Source organism: Larimichthys crocea, chromosome VII (genome assembly GCF_000972845.2).
Source record: "Larimichthys crocea isolate SSNF chromosome VII, L_crocea_2.0, whole genome shotgun sequence".
Lineage (NCBI taxonomy): Eukaryota > Metazoa > Chordata > Actinopteri > Sciaenidae > Larimichthys > Larimichthys crocea.
The window spans coordinates 26,304,260-26,324,796 of record NC_040017.1 but is presented as its reverse complement, the minus strand read 5'-3'; the positions used below and the strand labels follow the sequence as shown (position 1 = coordinate 26,324,796).

Genomic DNA, 20,537 nt, shown 5'->3' with positions numbered 1-20,537 from the left:
AATGAAACAGGAGGAGCCCGCCGGGAGCACAAGGGCCTTTTTCTAACAGAGAGCTGGAGTGGGTGGTGTGTCTCTGGAGGACAGAGCCTGCATGCTAACACAACACTGAATGCTGATCAGAGTCAGAGCGACAGACCTGCTCATCTCCTCTGACCATTAAACACCATGAATACATGTCGCTCTTTAAATAACACCAATGACAGAGTCTTGTTATGTCACTCGAGTATCTCAACTTGGTGACATTGCTGCGTCATGTGTTCGTCCTCACTATCAACATGTGAGCAGCTGACAGAGAATCACGTTTGTTTTGTGTTTTATACACAAAACAAAGATGCTATAACTCTAAAACACCTATTATGATATAAACATTACATTTATTTAAAAGGGTGACAGTGATCAGAAACTTAAAATGATGTTTGGGGAATACTGAATGAATCTGGAGGTATTGATTCATTCACATGACAAAAACAAACAATACAATACTCGAAACCAGCCATGGTATTAACCATAACCACGATCTGTTTATAGCACATGGCTGATTTTGCAGTGCACTGCATCAGCGTCACCATCTCAGTGCCTAATGCTACCATCTTGTGGTCTGAGTGTGCTCACGATATTAGATTCACCTGTACAATCTGATGCAGCGCCATAAATAACAGCCTGACTGTAATATCAATCTTTACAAACCTCATAAAGTTCAGTTGTCAGGATTATGTTAATGACTGAAGTCACAAAATAAATATAACTGCACATTTTTTACGTGTTTGCCTCTTAAATACTTAATATAAAAAGTGGATAAATGGAACACACAGTTTTTCACGCCTCCCAGTCTATTACATTAATCATAAATAACCTGTTTGTTAATAAATTCACTGCCTTGATGTTGAGCGTTAGTCCAGAGTGAAATAAAACAAAGCACAGTTTAAAAAACACAGTTTTATTGCGTCAATGTTTAATCCTTTGACTTTTGTACAGATTTCCGTATTTACAACGTCATAATTATTATGCCTCTAATAAATAGTCGAACTGAAAGTCTTCCTCTAGTCTACATGTTTAAATATTGCACATGCAAAGTATGTATAGTGTGTGCTTGTCTAATTAGTTATGCAGTCTTATTAGCTATGTACAAAGTTACATAACAAAAAAAAAAAAAACACGTGGGATCCAACCACCATGCTACTGAAGAGACACTGTGCGGCCGCCCCTGCAAAATAAAACGTCAGCGATCCGAACATGCAAACCGTTCTGCAGGGACAGTTTGAAACTGTAACCACAGTAACTGTAACTCAAATCCTCCCCCCTTCGAAAAAACGTGAAAATAAAATCAAAGTTCTTCTCAGAGAACAAATAAACCATAAAACACTTTTCCAGTTAACCACTACATGGCAGCAGTGACTCGCTGTGGCGGGAAATTTCCACCAATACTGCAAGACTGAGAGGTTCAAAAAAGAAAATCAGTGTCAGATCATAAAAAAAACAAAAAAACAAAACCAGTGTGACCTACAAGGTTTGCAGACAAAGTCTCCAAAATGTAGTCTGGGTAAACCATCTGTGGTTCAGAAGGACTTTTTCTGCCATAGGCAAGAAATCTATTCCTATAAATACACCGTGTTTAAATATGTGTTCACGTACAAGTGCTGCTCTACCTGCAGTGTCGGTAGATCAAAGTCAACCTTTACATTAGACATAAAAATCCTCATATTTCAACATTAAAGATCAACAAACTGCCAGACATTGTGAACACGATGCTGTGAGAGAATCACATTCCCATAAAGCTTAGAAAGAGAGAGAGAGAGAAATACACAAACACTGACAGGACAGCATGGACAATGTGATCTCACTTCAACCTCTAGATGGCACTCTTGCACATAACTACAGCCCTCGTTGTCATTTTATTGGAATGGGTGACAGGTACAGTGCAAAAACAACAGGCACAGGAACAAACCAAGTCCTACATGGCAGACGTGTTTCTGCCACAGAAGACCGGTGTGATCTTGTGTTTCTACGTGGAAACAGGGAAAACCTCTACACGCCGTCGTCCGGTTTCACCTCTGCGGAGTTCTATGGCTTTGGCAAGAGGGTTGAGAGGAAGCAGAAAGGGCCTTCACCGCCTGCGTCTGACGTGTTCGTCTATCTGCTCATCTTCCCCTCCCTGCACCTCCGTACCCGAGTGAGCAGAGGGCACCGACAGTCATGCACACACGGAGAAACTGTACACCTTCAAAACAGACACTTAGAGACACTGCAGACGTGGGTTACAGTATTTACAGAAGACACTGACTTGATCGCATGCACTTTGATAATATGGGTGTTTCTGATCCCCCCTCCCCCGGCTGGGGTCACACATGAGATGAGAGCGAGTGCAGGAGCTCAGAGTCGACCTCATCTTACATCTTTAAATCTTTAAATCATTCAGTGCTGTGAGGAAGTTTACATCCCCAAAGATTGAACACAACTGTCTGTCTACACTGTGCTTTCAAACAGGAAGGTCCTAAATTAAAAAAAGTTAGGATTAAAGTAAATATAGAAATCACACACGCTGATTTTCTTTTGCCGTTATTGCTCAAGAAAGTGACTGAAATGATTAACTACGATCAAAATGGATGATTAATCCAGTTAATCTACAAGCAGCAAAAGCTAGGAAACGAATGTTGTGGTGGAATATTTGCAGGATTCAGATTCATATAAAGTGTGAGAGAGAGAGGTGCACACAACTAATCACAACTCACACATTAAAAAAATGATTGGAACTGAATGTAAACGGAAACATAACGCTCACAAAAACTTTAAATTATAATTAAGAATTTGTGCAGGGGACTTAAAAAGGGGGGTTCAACTTTTCACAGCACTAAGTTTTAATTCATTTACTTCATTTGTGTTGATTGGAGGAAAAAAAATCCCTGACACACTGTTAGAAATCCTCTGTCGGTGGCTCTGTTTTCTTGGTCGATGTGGGCATCAGTGCTGAGTTTGAGGACAGTATTTAAAAAAGACTAATGACATGTTGTGTTTTGGTGTCAGTCCCTCAAGTTGGAAGAACAAAAGCTCCATCAAGCAGTGACACCAACAGACAGGCAGGTGGAAATCTGTCAAGAAGCCAGGCTGAATCTCAGCCACAAGACTTTCAGAGTAAAAGCTTCAAATTGGGCTTTGCCGGCTGGGAAACCTCATGATATTTTGCCCCCTACCATTGTCCCTTTTTCCACTCTCTCCATTAGCACACAGCCGAAGGCGGCAGGTTCACACCCGTCCTCTGGGAGCTGTCCAAAGTAATTTCGGGAAATGTAGGAAAATCACCAACTGAGGCAGAAGTAGACGAGGCAGGCGGAGAGTGTGCAAAGTAGAATTAAATCACCTTGGAAAACAGTGAGAATAGAGTGCACTGAGCGCCACAGACAGATGATATATAACAGTGTGAGAGCACTGAAAGGGATTTTTTGCCTCTAATAGGACACTCAAACCTTCCCTGCACTCTGAACAGCGTTCAACACAACAGCGTCCAGGAGAAACCAACCAAACCTTCAACCAAGAGTCTCTGAATTCATTCACGAATATCAACAAGCCAAGACTCAAACCTCCACAGTTACCGTCCAATATTCTACTCGCTTGATTGCTCGGTTTGCAGGACTGATGAAGTGATGCCAGCACCTCAGACCAGCCCACAGACGCAGTAGTTGAAAATAGAAAGTCGGAGAGCTGAAGTATCGTAGCACCATGAGAGCTCCGGGAGCTGTGGCTTGACACATACAGATCCTTCTACTTGAGTGGCGGCGAGCTCTGCCATCATCCTTCCAGGAATTATAATAGGAGGGCAATTGTTCCCCTTCTCCTTCCCTCTGCTTGCCTCACTCTCTCGGGGGGCCCAGACTGCAGACCCTGGTGGCTCATCAGACTCCTGGTGGTTGACAGATCTGCAGACATACACGTCACATCTCGCCTGCTGGAAAAGCAGCTCTGAACTCGTGCACTCAGCATTTTTTTTTTTTCTTTGTTGTTGTTTTTTTTTCTTCTCTTTTACATTTTTTTTATTGCATTGCATCAGGGAAACAGACACGACAGAGTGTTATGTGTAATGTCAGCCCTTGAGAGTCCCTGTCAAGAGTAAAGGGGGAGGAGTCCTGCATGACTCCCCATGCTGGCTTCACGGTTTCAGTGGACATCGTTGGTGGAGAGGTGCCACTCGTTCGAAAAAATAATTTCAAAAATGGGTTTTGTTGTTGATGATTATTATGAGCGTTATTTCCTTGTAGTTCTTTTCCTATCAGAAGGGATATGACCTCACCCACTGGCATGCACATGCAGGCTGGCTTGTTCCCCGCTCACAGTGGGCGCAGGCTACTCCATGCCGTTCCTCAACATCTGATTGGCCGCGATGAGCATGACGCTGATGATAAATGCCATGGCGAAGGCGCAGATGAGGCTCTTCCTCACACACGTCTGACGGTTCTTCTTCGAGGGGTGAACTGAAAGAGAAACGAGGAGGGGACAAAACAAGACAGTTCCTCAGAGATGAGACAACACAAACAGAGGGTGCACTCGCACCGAGCACATTGTTCAGTGTTTAGTTTTATTGGTCAACGCCATGCAAACTAAATAACTGCACAAAGATGTTGTAAATGTCAAGAGATCTGTTTGTGTTTGGGAGAAAGAATTCAACCGAAAATGGTTTTAGAAACCTGATCTTAAAGCCAAGCAAAACAAAGTAATCTGAGTACCTGATGGAGCTTATTCTCATCTATTAAGATGTCTTAATGAAATAACAAGTCATTCACTGCTGACTTGATGATGGGTCATGTACCGCACAGATATACTTTGTCACTGTGGTTGGGACCAAAAGGAAATAAACTCAAAGTGTGATCTCACATTAGTGTTGCCGGGCAGAATTAACAGCTCCGCTCTGGATCCCAGCTGAATGAGCAGCGGGTAACCGCGATCAGCAGAGAAGGACACTGAGGTGAGCGTCACAATTCACAGGAGCAGAGACGCAGACAAATGTCAGGATATGATGGCAGAACTAGAGAGTGTTTAAACTAGGAAACACAGTAATATGGACAGGAGTACACTGTGATATCTGCTGTGTTAACAGAAACAAACTGGAGCTGAGAGGTTTGAAGGAGGCGGATACAATCTAATCAAAGATGCTGCAGACAGAGATACTACAGATGCTCAAACAGCAACTTAAAGCTGCCTGTAAAAGAGAAGCAACCTCCATAAGCCCCCTTATAAAACGTCTAACTTCACAGCAGTAATAAAACACTGTTTTCCTCTTTAAAATTAATTTTCCAGTTTATGACGACTGTACAGATGGTGATTCTTTATAGGACTCACCAGTTCAAATGATATTAAATCTCAAAGTTACATATAATTAAGAGCGTGGACGCTTTGACTGATGGGTAGGTGAGGTCACGGGCAGCAGGCGTCAACAACCAGGCGTCATTCAGCCCACGTAGGCCTATCCTGGGAGAACACGGCCGAAGCCACCACGCTGAGAGCTTCACGACGTCTGTTCTTATTCATGCAGTTCATGAGCATCAGTGCTTTGTCTCCACGATACCTCCTGCATGTGAGTGCAGGTAAATGACACCAACCTGAGGACATTATATTAGAAATCCAAGCGGCCGCACACATTCACATTCACACAGCTGCATTCCAGGCTCGCTCTCTATGAGATCATTTACTGGTTCAAATCAACCTCCGGCGCCGGCCAGTAAAACTCAGCAGCTCTTCCTCCCCTGCAGAAGGTCGACGGGCTGCGAGCGGCTGAGATGATTTTACCGAGCCGCAGTAATTAGGGGAGTCGGGCCAATGACCCGCAGCCACATGGCTCGCACTCTCACTCGTACTATTTTTAACTCTCAATTCAAGAAGCACTGAAGTCATCAAAAAAAAAAAAAAGCTTCTTGACTGCTGTTCCAAAGTAAATGCAGTGTGGAAAGTAGGACAGAGATTGCTACATCTTTCTTGGCTTAGACGCTCGGACGGCGTCGTTAGGAGGCAATCAGCATTTGAGAAATACTATTCCAGACGCTCACATCATATAAAAGTGATTTTTTAGCCAAATGGATTATCTAAGAAGGAGCTTTCAGCCAATCACACCCGAGGTTATGCAACTCTAAACTGGAGGAATGCTGGAGTTTTTTTTTTGTAGGCCATAGCAGATCATATGTTTTTGTTGTACCTGAATTTAACCAGAACAAATCGTTTTTTTCAAAGCCTCACTGTTACAGTTCTTCGCATTCACACCGTGATGCTGCCGAGTACAACCGCAGCCTCATCTGCTGAAGCAGCAGGTAGAAAGATCTCAAGCCGCTTCTTTAACTTTTTAGGCCACTACTGCTCTGAGATGACATGAAAATCTCCCCCGGTATCTCAGGTACTAAAGCTGATCGTTCACTATCATTCAAACTGTTGCAAGGAATCGATCAACAGAAACTTGAAGCTGTTCCTTCAAATGTCTTGAAGGTTGAATATGAGAGATCTATGCACGCTTGTATAAGTCGGGGTGAGTCGAGGAGGGAGTCGATGGAAACAACATGTGTTCAGCTCGTCCTGGCAGACTGTGGAGATGGGAGGAGAGTCGCGGTCTAGACATCAGTTCTCCGTCCAGTCGCCTGAACCTGCCGTCAGCCTCATAAAACACCTCCTCAGCCGCCCAGAGTAACAACATCACTGCCAAATATCCACAAAGGATTTTAGTCCCAAAGGCTGTGAAGAGTGTTTTTAGGCTGCTCATTTAAGAAATCAAATTATCCAGCATGAGCTAATTTATATATTAAACACTAAATGTTTATTTATAACCGTGTGAATGAAAACTTGTGAATGAAAATAACGCAGGTGCACATCACAAACTTACACACCTGTATGCCAGCCTCTCCCCGGACAGCTGCTACCTCCGTACGCTCCTCTGCGCTTTTACGCTATTGGTGCAATTTGCTGAGCAATGAATCAGTGCCTGGTGAACTCGGATGGATCACTGGTTACATTCTTTATTCTGTTGTTTTTCAGCTACACACCATATTGATTCAGGAGCGAGGTGAAGCCAGAGGGAAATCAGGGGCCTTTTACGCTGCCTCATATATCAAGCGAGCTGAAGCAATAAGCACCAGAGTAGCATGATGAATTGTACTCAGTATGAATCGCACTGTGACACCATGTATTGATTTCTGCATGACGGAGCACATTTTGGTGTCCCTGTGTGGCAGGTGGTGCTCATGGACCAACAGATGAGTGTGTGTGTGATCCCGCCGTGGTCAGTCTTCATCATAAACCCGGTGCGGACATCATGTTGTCATCACCGCACACCGGTTTTAAGATCCTGATAAAGTGCTGGTGCAGTCTGTGTCCACCGTCGCTGACACCCCGTGTCGGGCCGAGAGTATTCCCTCTCGGACGGAGCAGATTCACAGGCAGGTGGTGTTTGAGGGGCCATTTGGCCTCTGAGAAATCTACACGACCTTGAGCAGAAAGAAAAATCTCACTGCGGTGGAGTTTCACACACACACAGCATTATTAATGTGGCAAACACTTCCGATGAGGACAGTCTCACTGCATAACAAAGAGTACGCTCAGGCCCGGCTCCACCATGCTGCCTTCAGGACACGTAGGAACTTGAAACATCATGACTCAGCCTGTTCTACATCCCAAATTCATTCATGATTGGTGTCGGGACAAAATGTCGCCCGTGCATTTTTAATGACGACGATCAGTCAAGTTGCACACACGATCAATAATGTCACGGGAAGTATACAGCTTCTCATTTTCTGAACACAACATTAGTCAGCTCTGAAAGACATGATGACTGGAAGTAGGTCAAAGGTTCAAGATTAATACTTCACTTTTTTTTTCCCCACAATGAGCCGTTTTTGACGCTGCAGTGCAAAGAGACTGATGCTCTCCAATCAAGACTCACAGGCAGACACCAGAAACGAGCCTGAGAGTGAACAGCAGGACGTGCACAGACATGCTAAGAGGTAAATAATTATAGTAACAATGTTAATTTAAAACGTGTAAGGGCTTAACAGCAACAAGCATCTGCTCAGTTACAGCCAGACAGATGCCCGCTAACCTCGTCCTGCAGGTATGTGGTCTGGCACTGTGACACGAGACCGTCTATAAGTTTTATTTTATATTAAACTGTAAATGTTTTATGCTGCTTTTTAATCTTGTTCCCCGGATAAATATGTCTTTCCATCAAGATCTCACAAGGTCGACTCGCTGAATCTGAACATACGAAATCAAACGTGCTTTGAAATCAAAGCAACAATGACATTTCCCATTCTCGTTGCATGAGAGTCCTGGAATACCCTCCGCTGCTCTCCATAAATCTTGGATGGCCAGTTTTGCAGAGCGAGGCCATGCATATTTCATCGGTTCTGAACTGGTGACCAGCTGACGCTGGTCCCCACCACCAGCCTCAAATCAATAAATCAGCAGGTGTGCTGTGACTGCGTTGGCTGTACATATCAAATTCTTCCTGACAGCACGGACTACTTTCTCTTTAAGTACACATCCACCACACTTGCTTTTAAGAGCCTGTGTGTGAAGTTAGCCGAGGGACTCACCTCCCTCAAACTCTGTCTGACAGTTCCCAGAGTTTTCCTTCAGGCTCTCCTCTTCGTTGATGATAATGTTCTCGATGTCCTTCATGGTCAGGTGGTCGCGGAAGGCGTAGAACAGGATGTGTTTCAGCTCCTCCAGGGTGATCCTCTGCATGTCAAACTGCAGCAGGAGAAAGATGAGATGAGAGGAGGATATTTAAAAAAAAAAAAAGAGACCATTTCACATAAATAAACTGTCTGTTCTGCAGTAAGCCCAGCAGGATTTCACATGAACTCATCCGGTACTAACTCATGTGACAACTCACTTCTCCAACTTTAGGATGAGACACAAATAAAAACTCCATCACCGCCGTCACAAACATCTCTCATTGAGTTTTGGCTGCCAACAACTTACGATGAATAATTTACAGAATGCATAAATCATCAAGCATGTTCTAATAATTCTTTACTACGAACATCCCACTAACTCTAATGGATTCACTTCAATCAGAGTTGATGCGTTGATTAAATTGAATGTGCTGGAGTTTTTACACTATTCAGCCCAAAGTCGCACACGACAGCTTGTAAACAGAGGTGTGAAGGTCTTCCTGAGAGCTCACTCTGACTTGATAAAGACGCTGCCGGCCTCTGATTGCACTCCACTTCAACGCTCGAGAGCTGTAATGAGAAAAATATTTAATTCTCTTCATGCATTAGGCTGCTTAAAGGCAGCAATACAATTAAGCCAAACAGGAAGGCAGGAAATTAATGATATGACTAACTGAGAATTTATTTAATATAAACACAGAAGTCCAGACTCAGTGTTACTGAATCACTCTGAATGTGTACTGATGCTGTACACATCGGATCACTAGCCGATTAGACGCCCTTGTTATTTGCCGTCCTTGATTGTTTATAGTGATACAGCAGAATTAACAAATGAGGAAAGTTCCCCTGAGCTGCAGAAACATTTCTGACAGATTCAGTACGAGGGAACATCGTCGTGGAAGAGCAGCTCTCTGACTCTCCGCTGACCTGACAAACTCTGGAGAGACATAACTGGTAATTTGACACGTCTCCATTCATCCCTAAACTCTCCTCGACAAAGCAGCCGAGCGGCTCCGAGGTTGAAACGCTGCGGCCTTGAACCCAGCAGGTGGTCGGATCTTTTCTGCTCCCCACACCCTTAAGTACCCGTTCCAGTCTCTGCCTTCTGCCCGGTGCATGCTGGGATGGGATACTACCCACCTCGACCCTTAATGGGATAAGCTGTACAAGAGGATGGATGGATATGCACAACGATGACTCAAAGTCTGAGCGGTGACGCCTTTAAAGCTGTGCCAGGCAGAGGAGAAAGCTCCAACCATACTGCAGATTACTGTTGATTAAACTAATGAAATAATTATATATAAAGTCTTTTATAGTCTGTGTGCAACTGCTGTGTTTATGAACCTGTTAGAGGTTAGTGCGGACTGACAGGCTTTACATAACACACAAATAAAGCTCCATCGATATGCGAGAACGCTGACCCTAAATCTAAAATTTCAATCAATTTAATGGCCTGGTACCGATTTTAAGGACAGTCTGATGTCGCAGACAAACAAATAAAATATAAGGTTGTTTTTTCCTGTGACCTTGTGTTTTTTGTAGCCCGGGCTGAACCGCCAGATACATTTGCAAACAGTGTCAGTGAATCTAATCTGTGACTTCAAGTCAAATATTTCAATGCTGCTTTTAAAAAAAGCGACAGGTCAGGCTCGATGAGCATGCAGAGGACAAAGTTAGAGCACATGGGTGGATCCAGCCGTCGATGCTGGCTCGTTTTCATGGTTGCAGTTAGTGTTACTTCTGAAATAGGCTGCATGGGATGTAAAAGCAGAAAGTCTGCTCGCTTCTGATAAAGCAGCTCCAGACACACAAACTGAGAGACAAGTCGGTGATTGTACTAATGGGAGCACAGCCTGCTCAGGTGGTGAGGAACTCTCGAATACCTTGAAGGTGAAAATATGTGTTTGCTGCACTCAGCAACACTGCGACGGATGATGTATATCCACAGAGAGACGGATAACAATCACTGGACTCCCTGGCAGACCCAGCGGGTAGATAATTACATAAATCAAACTTGGACATAAATCACATTTATCATCAATATCATTTGTTATCTCAGCACCTCAGAGTGAGCTAATGAACACTGACACCAATCACGGCTCAAAGAGATTCATTATCGGAGCTAATTAAAAGTTGGGGGGTCAATGTTTCATCTTTTGTTTGCGGGGTCATTAATCAAAAGGGGAAAGTAAATGTAAATGCTGGCGAGACAAAGGTATAATAAAAGGTACACAATAATATTGTAATAAATCATGCGTGCTTTAGTGAAATGTAAATTAAGAGCGGAGAAAAATGATGAGCCATATGTCAGCTGTATTACGGTAATACGTTAACGTTAAATGGAGCTGCTGCACCAGATTGGACTGAGCGTTTATTACTGCAGAAAAAATGAGGAACATTAAACGTTTGAATCAAAACTCTGGCGCAACAATCACTGCTGTACTCCAGCCTACCAACACTGCACCTGTTACCTTTATATGCTCTATTATTTAACAATTTATGCCGAGTTAAATCGTGTAATTGTTTTGAATTTGAGCAAATCTAATCCTCCGCCCGATACAAACATTACAGCTGCTGCAGCCACAGTAAAGGAAACATGACTCCTTCATAAAAGACATCAAACACACACTTTAATATTTTCATATACAAGACGATTCTTGTGTTGCTCCCATCCTGTCTGTGCATTTCTGATCAACAGACTTTAATATGTCTGAACTGAATATTTGTACAGAAATCATGAAGGAGACGTTTCATTTAATCCATTTTCGAATCGTTGGGGTGTTGCTTAAACTGATATTGTTGGATTCACAGCTGGTACTACACCTTTCATTTGTTTGGGATGTTACTAGGGATGGGAATCGAGAACCGGTTCTTGTCGAGAACCGGTTCCGTGTGTTTCAATTCCATGGAATCGTTTGGCAGTTTATCTAACGATTCTCTTGTCAATTCCAGAAAGTACGAATTACGTCACGTAACTTACCAAACCAAGTTTGGCACGTGCAGTGCAATCAGTAGTAAACAATAGCACCCACTCGGTTCAAACACTCCAAAGCATTTTACCAAAACAGACGTCAACAGGGCGACTTGCAATCATTGCAAAGTGGAGATAACAGCGTCGGGAGGGAACACGACGAACATGCAGAAACATTTGCGCACACAACATGCAATATTTTGAAATGAATGTCGTGTTTTTGACACGCTTCGGACTGGAGATGAATCTCAACCTAGCAGCAGCAGCAGCAGCCAGGCTATGAACACCTCTGTGGTTACTACGGAAGGTAAATAACACACTGCCTACCATGTTAGTGCCATGTGCTGCTTTGTAAAACATGATATAAGAAGAATCGAATCGATAATGGAATCGGAATCGTAAAAACCTTATCAATTCCCATCCCTAGATGTTACGTGTTGCAGTGCTGTCGGTTACTGTCTTTATTGTATCTACTTGTTTCAGTTCTTCTCTCAGTTTGTGCTGCTGCCTGTCTTGAAAAGGAGATTTTTTTAAATCTCAATGGGAGTTTTCTTGGTCTAATGAAGGTTAAATCAAAATAAAATTAAAATAATTATTTGAGCTTCATGAAGGCCTCACAAGAATATATATATATATATATATATGATGATTTGAAGCAAAAGACTCAAGTGAACATGTTCTGATTAATGAGCTGCAGCACTCTTTAGATGACGATCATCCATATTCAAACACACCAAAACTCTCAGACAGTCTCTCGTCTGTGTTTGAGTGCTTCTGCCCACAGAGGATATCATCCATCACGTGCACAGTACAACGTAGTGATTTTGCTTTCTGCTCCAGAAAACGACGACATGTCCCGCAGACAACAGAGCTCCGTTTGTCTCCTCTCGTCTCCCTCTGGGGGGAAACAAGAACGAATGAAACGCCACTCTGTCCTAAACAGACAGATCCACCTCGAGCGCTCCCGCAGCATCTGCCACTTAAAGTTACAGCCAACTTCTGTGTCACTCCTTCCCGAGGGAGGCAGGTCGGCAGCCTAATTGTGTTTACTCGACCTTCATGCAACCTTGCTTTCTTCTAACAACGCCATCGCCGGCGGACATCAGGAGACCGCCGGAGCTTCATTTGCACAGGGAAAAAGAGGGACGAGCCGGAGGATAGATTCATTCAGTAAAGCTCTTCAGGGGAAAGGAAGCAACATGAACAAAGTTATTTAGTCTAAACTGTCTAAATGAGATCACAGTAAGGAAAAAACCTGAACTATTTCCTAAGAACCAACAATAAACTAAACTTAACACAGTCCCGAAACCTCAACCAAAGACGAGGAGTTAACACTTGTTAACATTTACAATGAACTTCACAAACCAAGGCGAGTTCAACACCAAAACCACAAGTCGTCGTTTCAATAATTCAGATTGGATCCAGCAGATCGGACACTAACTTTGACAGTGGCAGATAAGAGAAACTTTATTCTTTATTCCCACACCCAGACTTACTCATCTGACATTCACATTCGAGCGTGGAGTGACCTTTACGGGAGAATATGGGGAAAGAAAGGACAGCAGAGAAGAATGACGTCCGTGGACCTGAAGTGACTTCTACAAGTGGGACAGCCAGTGTTGTTGTGTGACCTACGGTTTTGTGCTGAACCTCATGCACAGACAGGAAACCTTCAGTCGTCTGCTTTGTTCCACACTCCTCTCAGAAGTTCAGTCTGAAGTGTAATCACATGCTGCAGGCACAGGAGGCTTTTAATGGAGTCTGTGGAAGAGTTGGAAATGTCACATACTGTCACGCCGCTGAGGTTAAAGCTCATGAGGAGCCTTTTCGAGAAATGACAGAGACAGTGACGACGGAGCCTTGCACGGTTTCTAAAATCTCTCTTCTCCGAGCGGATTTACTCATTAATTTTTTTAAAAAAGAGTTTCCACAACATCAACAAGATGCAGAAGACTCTGATCTATCTGAGATGCCACTGGTCTGATGCTGATTAAACTGTTCAGGGTGCACTGGGATTGAATTCTAAAGAGCTGCAATGAGTTTCTTGCAGAGTCAGTGAAACTCCAAATAAGCATTCAGGGCTGGGAGTATATTTAGTTTAATATGAGAGAGAAAAGCACAGGACCTGTGTCACCTCAAACCTTTTTTGTTTTGAATACAACAACCTGAACATTTTGGCACATGAAGAAGAGATACTTTCATTAATCCCTCGAGGGGACCAGAACCACTTTGTTCCATGCTGGACTCGATCCAGCCACCCTCCAGTTCCCAAGCCAGGTCTCCATGGACTGAGATACACCCCCCAAAAGATGTCCAGTGTTTGTTACAGTATGACTTAAAGGACCCGCTTTGTGGCATATAAAGGGTTAGTTCCTAAATGCAACTACTACTGTACCTCGTCAGGTGAATATTTGATTTATTTCTGTTCAAGCTGCTCAGCTCTTTCCAGTCTAGAACATATTGTTTATATATTTATATTGTTTAAATCTTTTTATATATATTTTTAACTTAATGTTTGTTACGTTGTATCTGAATCTGACACTGGACCTTTAAGAAAAGCCAAACATAAGTATAATTGTATTGCTCTGACATAACTCACACCTCATTTAAAGAGGAACACAAACGCTTGTTGACTGTCTGTATTTTAAATCGTCTTCCTTCGGCTCTCTGTCTGGATAATGTGAAAGCCTGTGACACATTTAAATGAGAATAGATTCTATAAAAAAATGATCTCTTCTTCTACGCATTAGCAGGATTGAATAAAATGATAATTACCATAAACATAATCAAGCTCGACCTAAGGAGCTGCATTGAGGCTGATTCTCTCAGCCTGGCAGGAACGCCGTCCTTGGATTAAACCATGAACTGTGATTTCGCTCAATCGATCGCGCGCCTGTTCGTCACGCTGCAAAGTGGATTTGGGGTTGAAGATGAGGGGAGGGGAGTCGGCCCGAACGAGAAGGCGCTGTTCTTCTCTACACTTCATAAATGAGGCGTGTTCAGCTGCTCACACACACACACACACACACACACACACACACAGGCGGTGAGAAGGTGCCAGGAGCCAGCATCCATCCATCTGCTGAGTTCAGCCCTTTGCAGTGCAGCCAAATTATACAGCTACCCAATAATGCTCTGCACACACGGTAGAATCCAATTATATGCATTTGCTAATCTAAAACTTAATGCAACGGGCTGGCAAGTGTTTTGTTTTTAAATGGCAGAAATATTAAAGCATCTGAAACATACTGCGGCTGGGAAGGAGCTCGTCCTTCAGACTCACTGGATTTGTTCTGAATTACAGATTTTAGGACCTCTGCTCTTCTCGATAAGCTCCTAATACTCCGAAATTCATTGTGTCTGAAGCTGATTGATATTTGGTGGGAATGTGATTGTGTTTCAGTTCATATCACTGTTCAGGCATCCTGACAAAGAAAGCAATGCAAAGACAGAAATCTTCCATCTTCACGAGGTAAACAAAGGTTTGTAACAACACAAACAGATGATGAACACAGACACCAGGCAGGACCCTCTGAAGCTGTCAGAAAAGAGTCAAATCCTGTGAGATCCAGCACAAAACCAGAAAAATAATCAGAGATAAGAACCACACCTGTATGCACACTTCACCAAAAAATGTGAGGTAGGAAAAAAAGTAAATTTTTATCCAACCAAGCCGATTTGTCAACCGGGGCAGCATGACACTTCTCTCCCCTCCGAACTAAAATTGCATCCTCTTGCACTTCGGGGAAGTTGCAGCTGTCAATTTAAGAATTTCAACATTTGCTTGAGATTTTTGTGCAGAAACTCGCTTGCATCACCGCCCAGTCAGGAGCGAGGAGGAAAACACCCGACTGAGTGTTTGTACGTGGACTTAAATGGGGAGGTTCTACCTCTGGTCACTGACAGCGACAGTGAAGGTTAACAGGTTTGACAGCTCGAAGCCGGTAAGCAGCGACCCCGGCTGCTGCTGTCCAGGAAAGTAACGTAGCGTTTCGTCATTAGTTTGATTCCATCTAACAGTCTCTGAGCCATCGCTTCTTCAGGACATCCCTCTTGCAAACCTTTCTGCTGCTTACGGCTGGTGATATTTATCGCTGAGAGATTTATTATTTACAAAGCAGTTTATACACACTGCTGCATTATTAACGATACAGTATCTGAATCTGTTACAGAGTTTTCCCATGACGACACTTCTCAGTCTCAACAACATCCAACTCTTCCATTCTCCAGCTTAGCTTTCTGCTCGGTCTCACATTTCAAACTTCTTTCCATGTACGAACTTCTCGAAGCACCAGCGTGGGATTCAGAAGGCATGTAGTGGTGTGGTTGCTGATGTGGTTGCTTCGCCCTCTCCTTCCTGGCGTGGAGGAAAAACTACGAGGGCTGCCAGACACATTAGTTTGTTCAGCCTGAGCTGCTGCAGAAACATGGTGGTCACCATGGAAGAAGACGCATGGCATCTCATTCTAAGGTAAAAAAACTTGGTAATATTCTGTGCACAGAGCCTTTTAAATCTGACACACTGGACCTTTAATGTATTCCACACGTCATCTCTGATGTCCTGTTGTGAAGGTCGTTAAGTTGCTCATATTAATCAGCATCAATGTCACAGATTTCCAGCACGTTCATTATTTTAAAACACCTGTATTAACCCAGGAATAAACACGTTAACAAGCTGCCGTGACAGACGATTACATGACTGCAAATCACTGCACTGTAACAGGTAAGAAGGCCAGACTAAGCTTCGTATATTCATATCCGTGTTTAAGGCCCAGGTCTTCTTTTTCTTGTTGAAATGATCGCTCAGCGTCTTTATCGATCTCTGCCTATCCATCCCGGCTGAAAGGGCGCCCGACCCCTTCAGGAGAAATTTATGTCTCCATTACCGCTGCGTTACCCGGCCGTCAAAGGACAGAAGATTCATTGTGGAAGAAAGAACAACATAACATGCGCCATGGGTGTCACAACAGGCAGAAAAATGAAACGGGAGCCAGTCAGTCAGAGTGTTGAAGTGACGGAAACATTGGCCGCATGGGGCCTCGATGAAAACGGACAAAGCCTTTACACATTCAGGCCCCGAGGAAGAGAGACAGTCACCTGTCCAGCTCTAACATTTTAATGTAGTCACACACACACACACACACAGCTTCATCTTAAGTGGTGGCTTTTTTTCAGACACAAGCAGGAAACAGAAAAGTCTGATCCGATAAATGCTTTAACGGTCTGTGAATCCTTCAGGGAAATCTGAATCTGAATCTCAGTGCAGAAGCTAATACTCTCCCTTTGAAGAGCTTGTCTCATTTCACATTCACTTTTCATTTACTGCAGGCACAATGACATAACGGCAGAGGCGGCAGCAAATCAAAACAACAAACTTTAGATGGCTCGACTCCGAGGCAATCTTAGGAAAGTAAGTAAGAAGGGGGGCCGCCTAAAAACCACTGAGTAAGCTATCAGCAGCTAATTACTGTTGATATGATTAATCAAGGTGAAATTACTCCCATTAACCCCTGAAGAAGAGTCCTCATTAGTGGGATTCAGTATATCTATATGCCCTGCCTCATGTAATCCATTACCTTCACTGAAGAACAGAAGAATGGGTCGAGAACAGCAGGAAAACACGGCGGGTTCAAGACGTGGAGGAGGAATTAATTCTAAGCACAATTTAACTGGAGGGGGTTAACGTTCGATTGCCACTCAGTCCAAACCTGCACATGTTCAGCACACGGTTTAATTAAACCCAAAGGGGTGACGGCAGCTTTTGTCAACAGGGTCCATACTGAAGCCCAGAACTGATTATATTAAATATTTCTCATCTTCAAGTGGAAACGTTTTCAATCTGACCAAAAACTTAATTAAAAACCCAACAGCACCAGATCGAGCTGGCTGCAATCCAGCATCAAACATGGACTTTAAAGTCAGTTTATCCACATTCAGTGTGCAGAGTTTGTCATTATAAGGTACTTAATTATTAATTAATTAATTACGTACACGTGAAAACATCATATAGATATTATATTCTTATTTCTGCTGTATCCTGATTATCTTCCCGGTCTCAGAAACAAAATCCAGCATGAGATGCAGAGAAGTTAAAATCATTTTCACAGAAATGTCACACTGATCTGTTTCAGTATGTCGAGGACTGCATCACTGACAACTCAAAGCTCGTACTTAAAAAGCCGGGAGGGGGGGAGGGATGTTAATTCATGCAGCATTCTGTGTTCCCACCATCTGAGGAAATGCTAACAAACTAAAAAAAAAAAAAAAGATGAATGACGAGAAAAATGCCAAAATCTTTTGAAGTCATACATCCATATTCAGCATTCATCTCTGCTGTCTGCAGACTTTAAAAAACGAAGGTTAAAACACATCCCAGGCGATGTTAGCACGCCAACCTACACCGTGAAGCGAACAATAAGGAACGAGCCCGTCTTCTGAATCGCATTTAGCTGACAAACGATTCTCTCATTTCATCGAAATAAGATTCTACACTGTGATTACTCAGTGGATAAAAATGAAGAAGCTCCCCTCTAAGAAAACCAGCACGTCAGTATAATCTAGTCTGCATTTATTTTGACTGACAGATACCTCATTAAAATTCTGGGCACTCAGGAGCATAAATGATCCTCCAGTGTGTGTGTGTGTGTGTGTGTGTGTGAGTTTTAAGTTAAACGACTGTGCAGGAAACGCGGTAATGTGTTGCCGACACTTCTCAGAGCTGCGGTCTGCATGAGAAAGAGCTGTAATGAAGTGAATCACGGAGGTAGCCGAGCTGACTCACATGTAATTAAAGCTGCACGGAACAAAAAGAGGAGGGGTCGGCACAAAGAAGCCATACCCTGAAGGCAGGAGAGGGCTTCTCTGAATCACGCAGGGAGGCTTCACATGAGACAGACAGCAGGCAAGAGGAAGAAACTAAGTCAGGTCGACTTCTCAGGAGGTCTGAGGTGCAGCAGCTGCAGCTGCTCCACCATGAGACGGCGGATCAGGTTGTCCCACTGGGAAGAGGACAGCCATCAGCCTGACTCAAGTCTGCACCGCTCAGCACTCCCACCGCAGACCGACTGCATTTATTTTTATTCAGGTTTTAATCTGTGTAAGCCTCTTAACATACACTGTGTATATTCTGCTTTGTTTGTGTCTAAAGGTGACGCTCCTCCTGCACTAATCTGTCTACTGTCCATTCTTTCCAATCTGCACCAACATGATGGCTCCTGGGAATCATATCAGTGTGTCCAGAGGCTTGTAATATTACATATTAATACATCCCACTGCAGTGGTTTACAAGATGTGTAAAACTATATGTCCTATGCATATATATCTATATGTCCAGTCCTGACCATAGACTGTGTAAAACATGGACGGAGTCTCGGTGTAGCTCACACTGCGGCTGCACCATCCTGGCAGTCCTGCCTCTGACGCCTCCGGTTAATCTAAAAATGGGCAAAGCGAGGGCAGAGCTGCTGAAGCCTGGCTGCTCAAACAAGCCACCTGTGACTGGCTGTCAATCAAGGCGGCCACACTCTTCATCACGCATAACTTCATGGAGGCTTATTGACTGAACGACTCGTCCCGTAGCCGGCCTCGAGCGTCCGTTTGAGGAACTGGCTGGCTTCTCTTCACAGCCACTACACAACCATCGCAGGTTTGTATATGATTTGATTGTGACCAAGCACTGAAGCAGTGTGTGTGGTTGAAAGTTGAGTGGAAATGAGTCAGTTTGCTCTGTGGGAAATTCATTCCAATGATGAATGATGCCAAGAATAAAGAAAGCTGCCTCAGCAGCACAAAAGAATAAAACAAAAAGGAGCTGCCAAATGCTAAAAAACAAAGTGAATTTTAAATATTATATCACTGAAGACGTTTAAAACCACCACACACACACACACACACAGGTCGAGACTAAAGTTACACTGTAAATCATCTGGAGGTCATCTTGAAAACACCGCTCCGAGACTGAAGACCTCAGCGGAGCGACTCTGGCCAGGCATCAGAACGATGATGCTCCTTCCTGGCATGGTAACGCTGTAACACTTGGCACGATGGAGACACTGAGTCATTTTCACTTTGATAATTGACCTCCGAACCTCAGAGCTGGAATCTGAGGAAGAGCACATTAAAAAGGGACGATACTCAAACTAGTTCTGCCTGTTTGAAGGAGGGTGATTAGGTCTATGAAGCAAAGGTACATGTGTGTGTGTGTGTGTGGGTGTCTGTAACGTCACGTCTTCGCCACCTTCGTTGCTATTCAAGGCCATGCATGCCTGGCAAAGGAAAGAATATGATTTTTCTCCCTTCTCTGCCTTCCCAGCAGGCATGCGAGCGCTCCTTACAGTGTGTTTACATCCTGCATGCCGACACCCAGCAGCCGCTTGTCAGAGAAGTGCTGGCTCCCCTCATATTACCTGCCTGCAGCAGGACGACCACCAGTCAGCACTTCTTCATTTTCATTTCCGTTTTTCAGTTTAAATTTGAATAACGTCTACACCGGCATGTCCGACGATGATAACTGTTCAATCAAACGTATCATTAGGCATCACATCTTTTACCAGGCCGAAGATGCTCAGTGTAACCTCGATGAACTCCAATATTCATATTATTATTTTAAAGACATTGCACCTTAATCGTCGATAATCAAACATAAAGTCTACTAAATTATTTCCTGTGCAGAGAATAAATAAAAAAACAGGAGAAGATCTTAAAGGTCCAGTGTGTCACATTTTATATAATATTCATAACTATGTGAAATAAGAAATACAGTAAGAGTATTTTATGTCTCCACCGTGTTGAATCACTGTGTTTCTACTCAAATTTCATAGCCACCATAATTTATTTTTCACCTGTGGAAGTTCAGGGTGAATTTCACCACTGAATGATACTAAATCCAAACCTGTAAGTGTGACATTGTTTCTGACACACAC

At 43.4% G+C, this 20,537-nt stretch overlaps 1 protein-coding gene across 2 annotated transcripts in view; it reads right to left on the bottom strand.

Annotated features, from left to right (window-relative positions):
* Positions 1 to 1,328: 1,328 nt before the first annotated feature.
* Positions 1,329 to 20,537, bottom strand: part of caln1 (calneuron 1) — a 48,112-nt gene continuing 28,903 nt past the window's right edge. For both annotated transcript variants that reach the window (XM_019271387.2, XM_019271386.2), the window contains exons 5-6: positions 8,562 to 8,718; positions 1,329 to 4,463 (exon numbers count right to left, since the gene is read on the bottom strand). In XM_019271387.2, the coding sequence (XP_019126932.2) occupies positions 4,336 to 4,463; positions 8,562 to 8,718 (285 nt within the window). In that variant the 3' untranslated portion in view covers positions 1,329 to 4,335. The remainder of the gene's footprint in view (positions 4,464 to 8,561; positions 8,719 to 20,537) is intronic.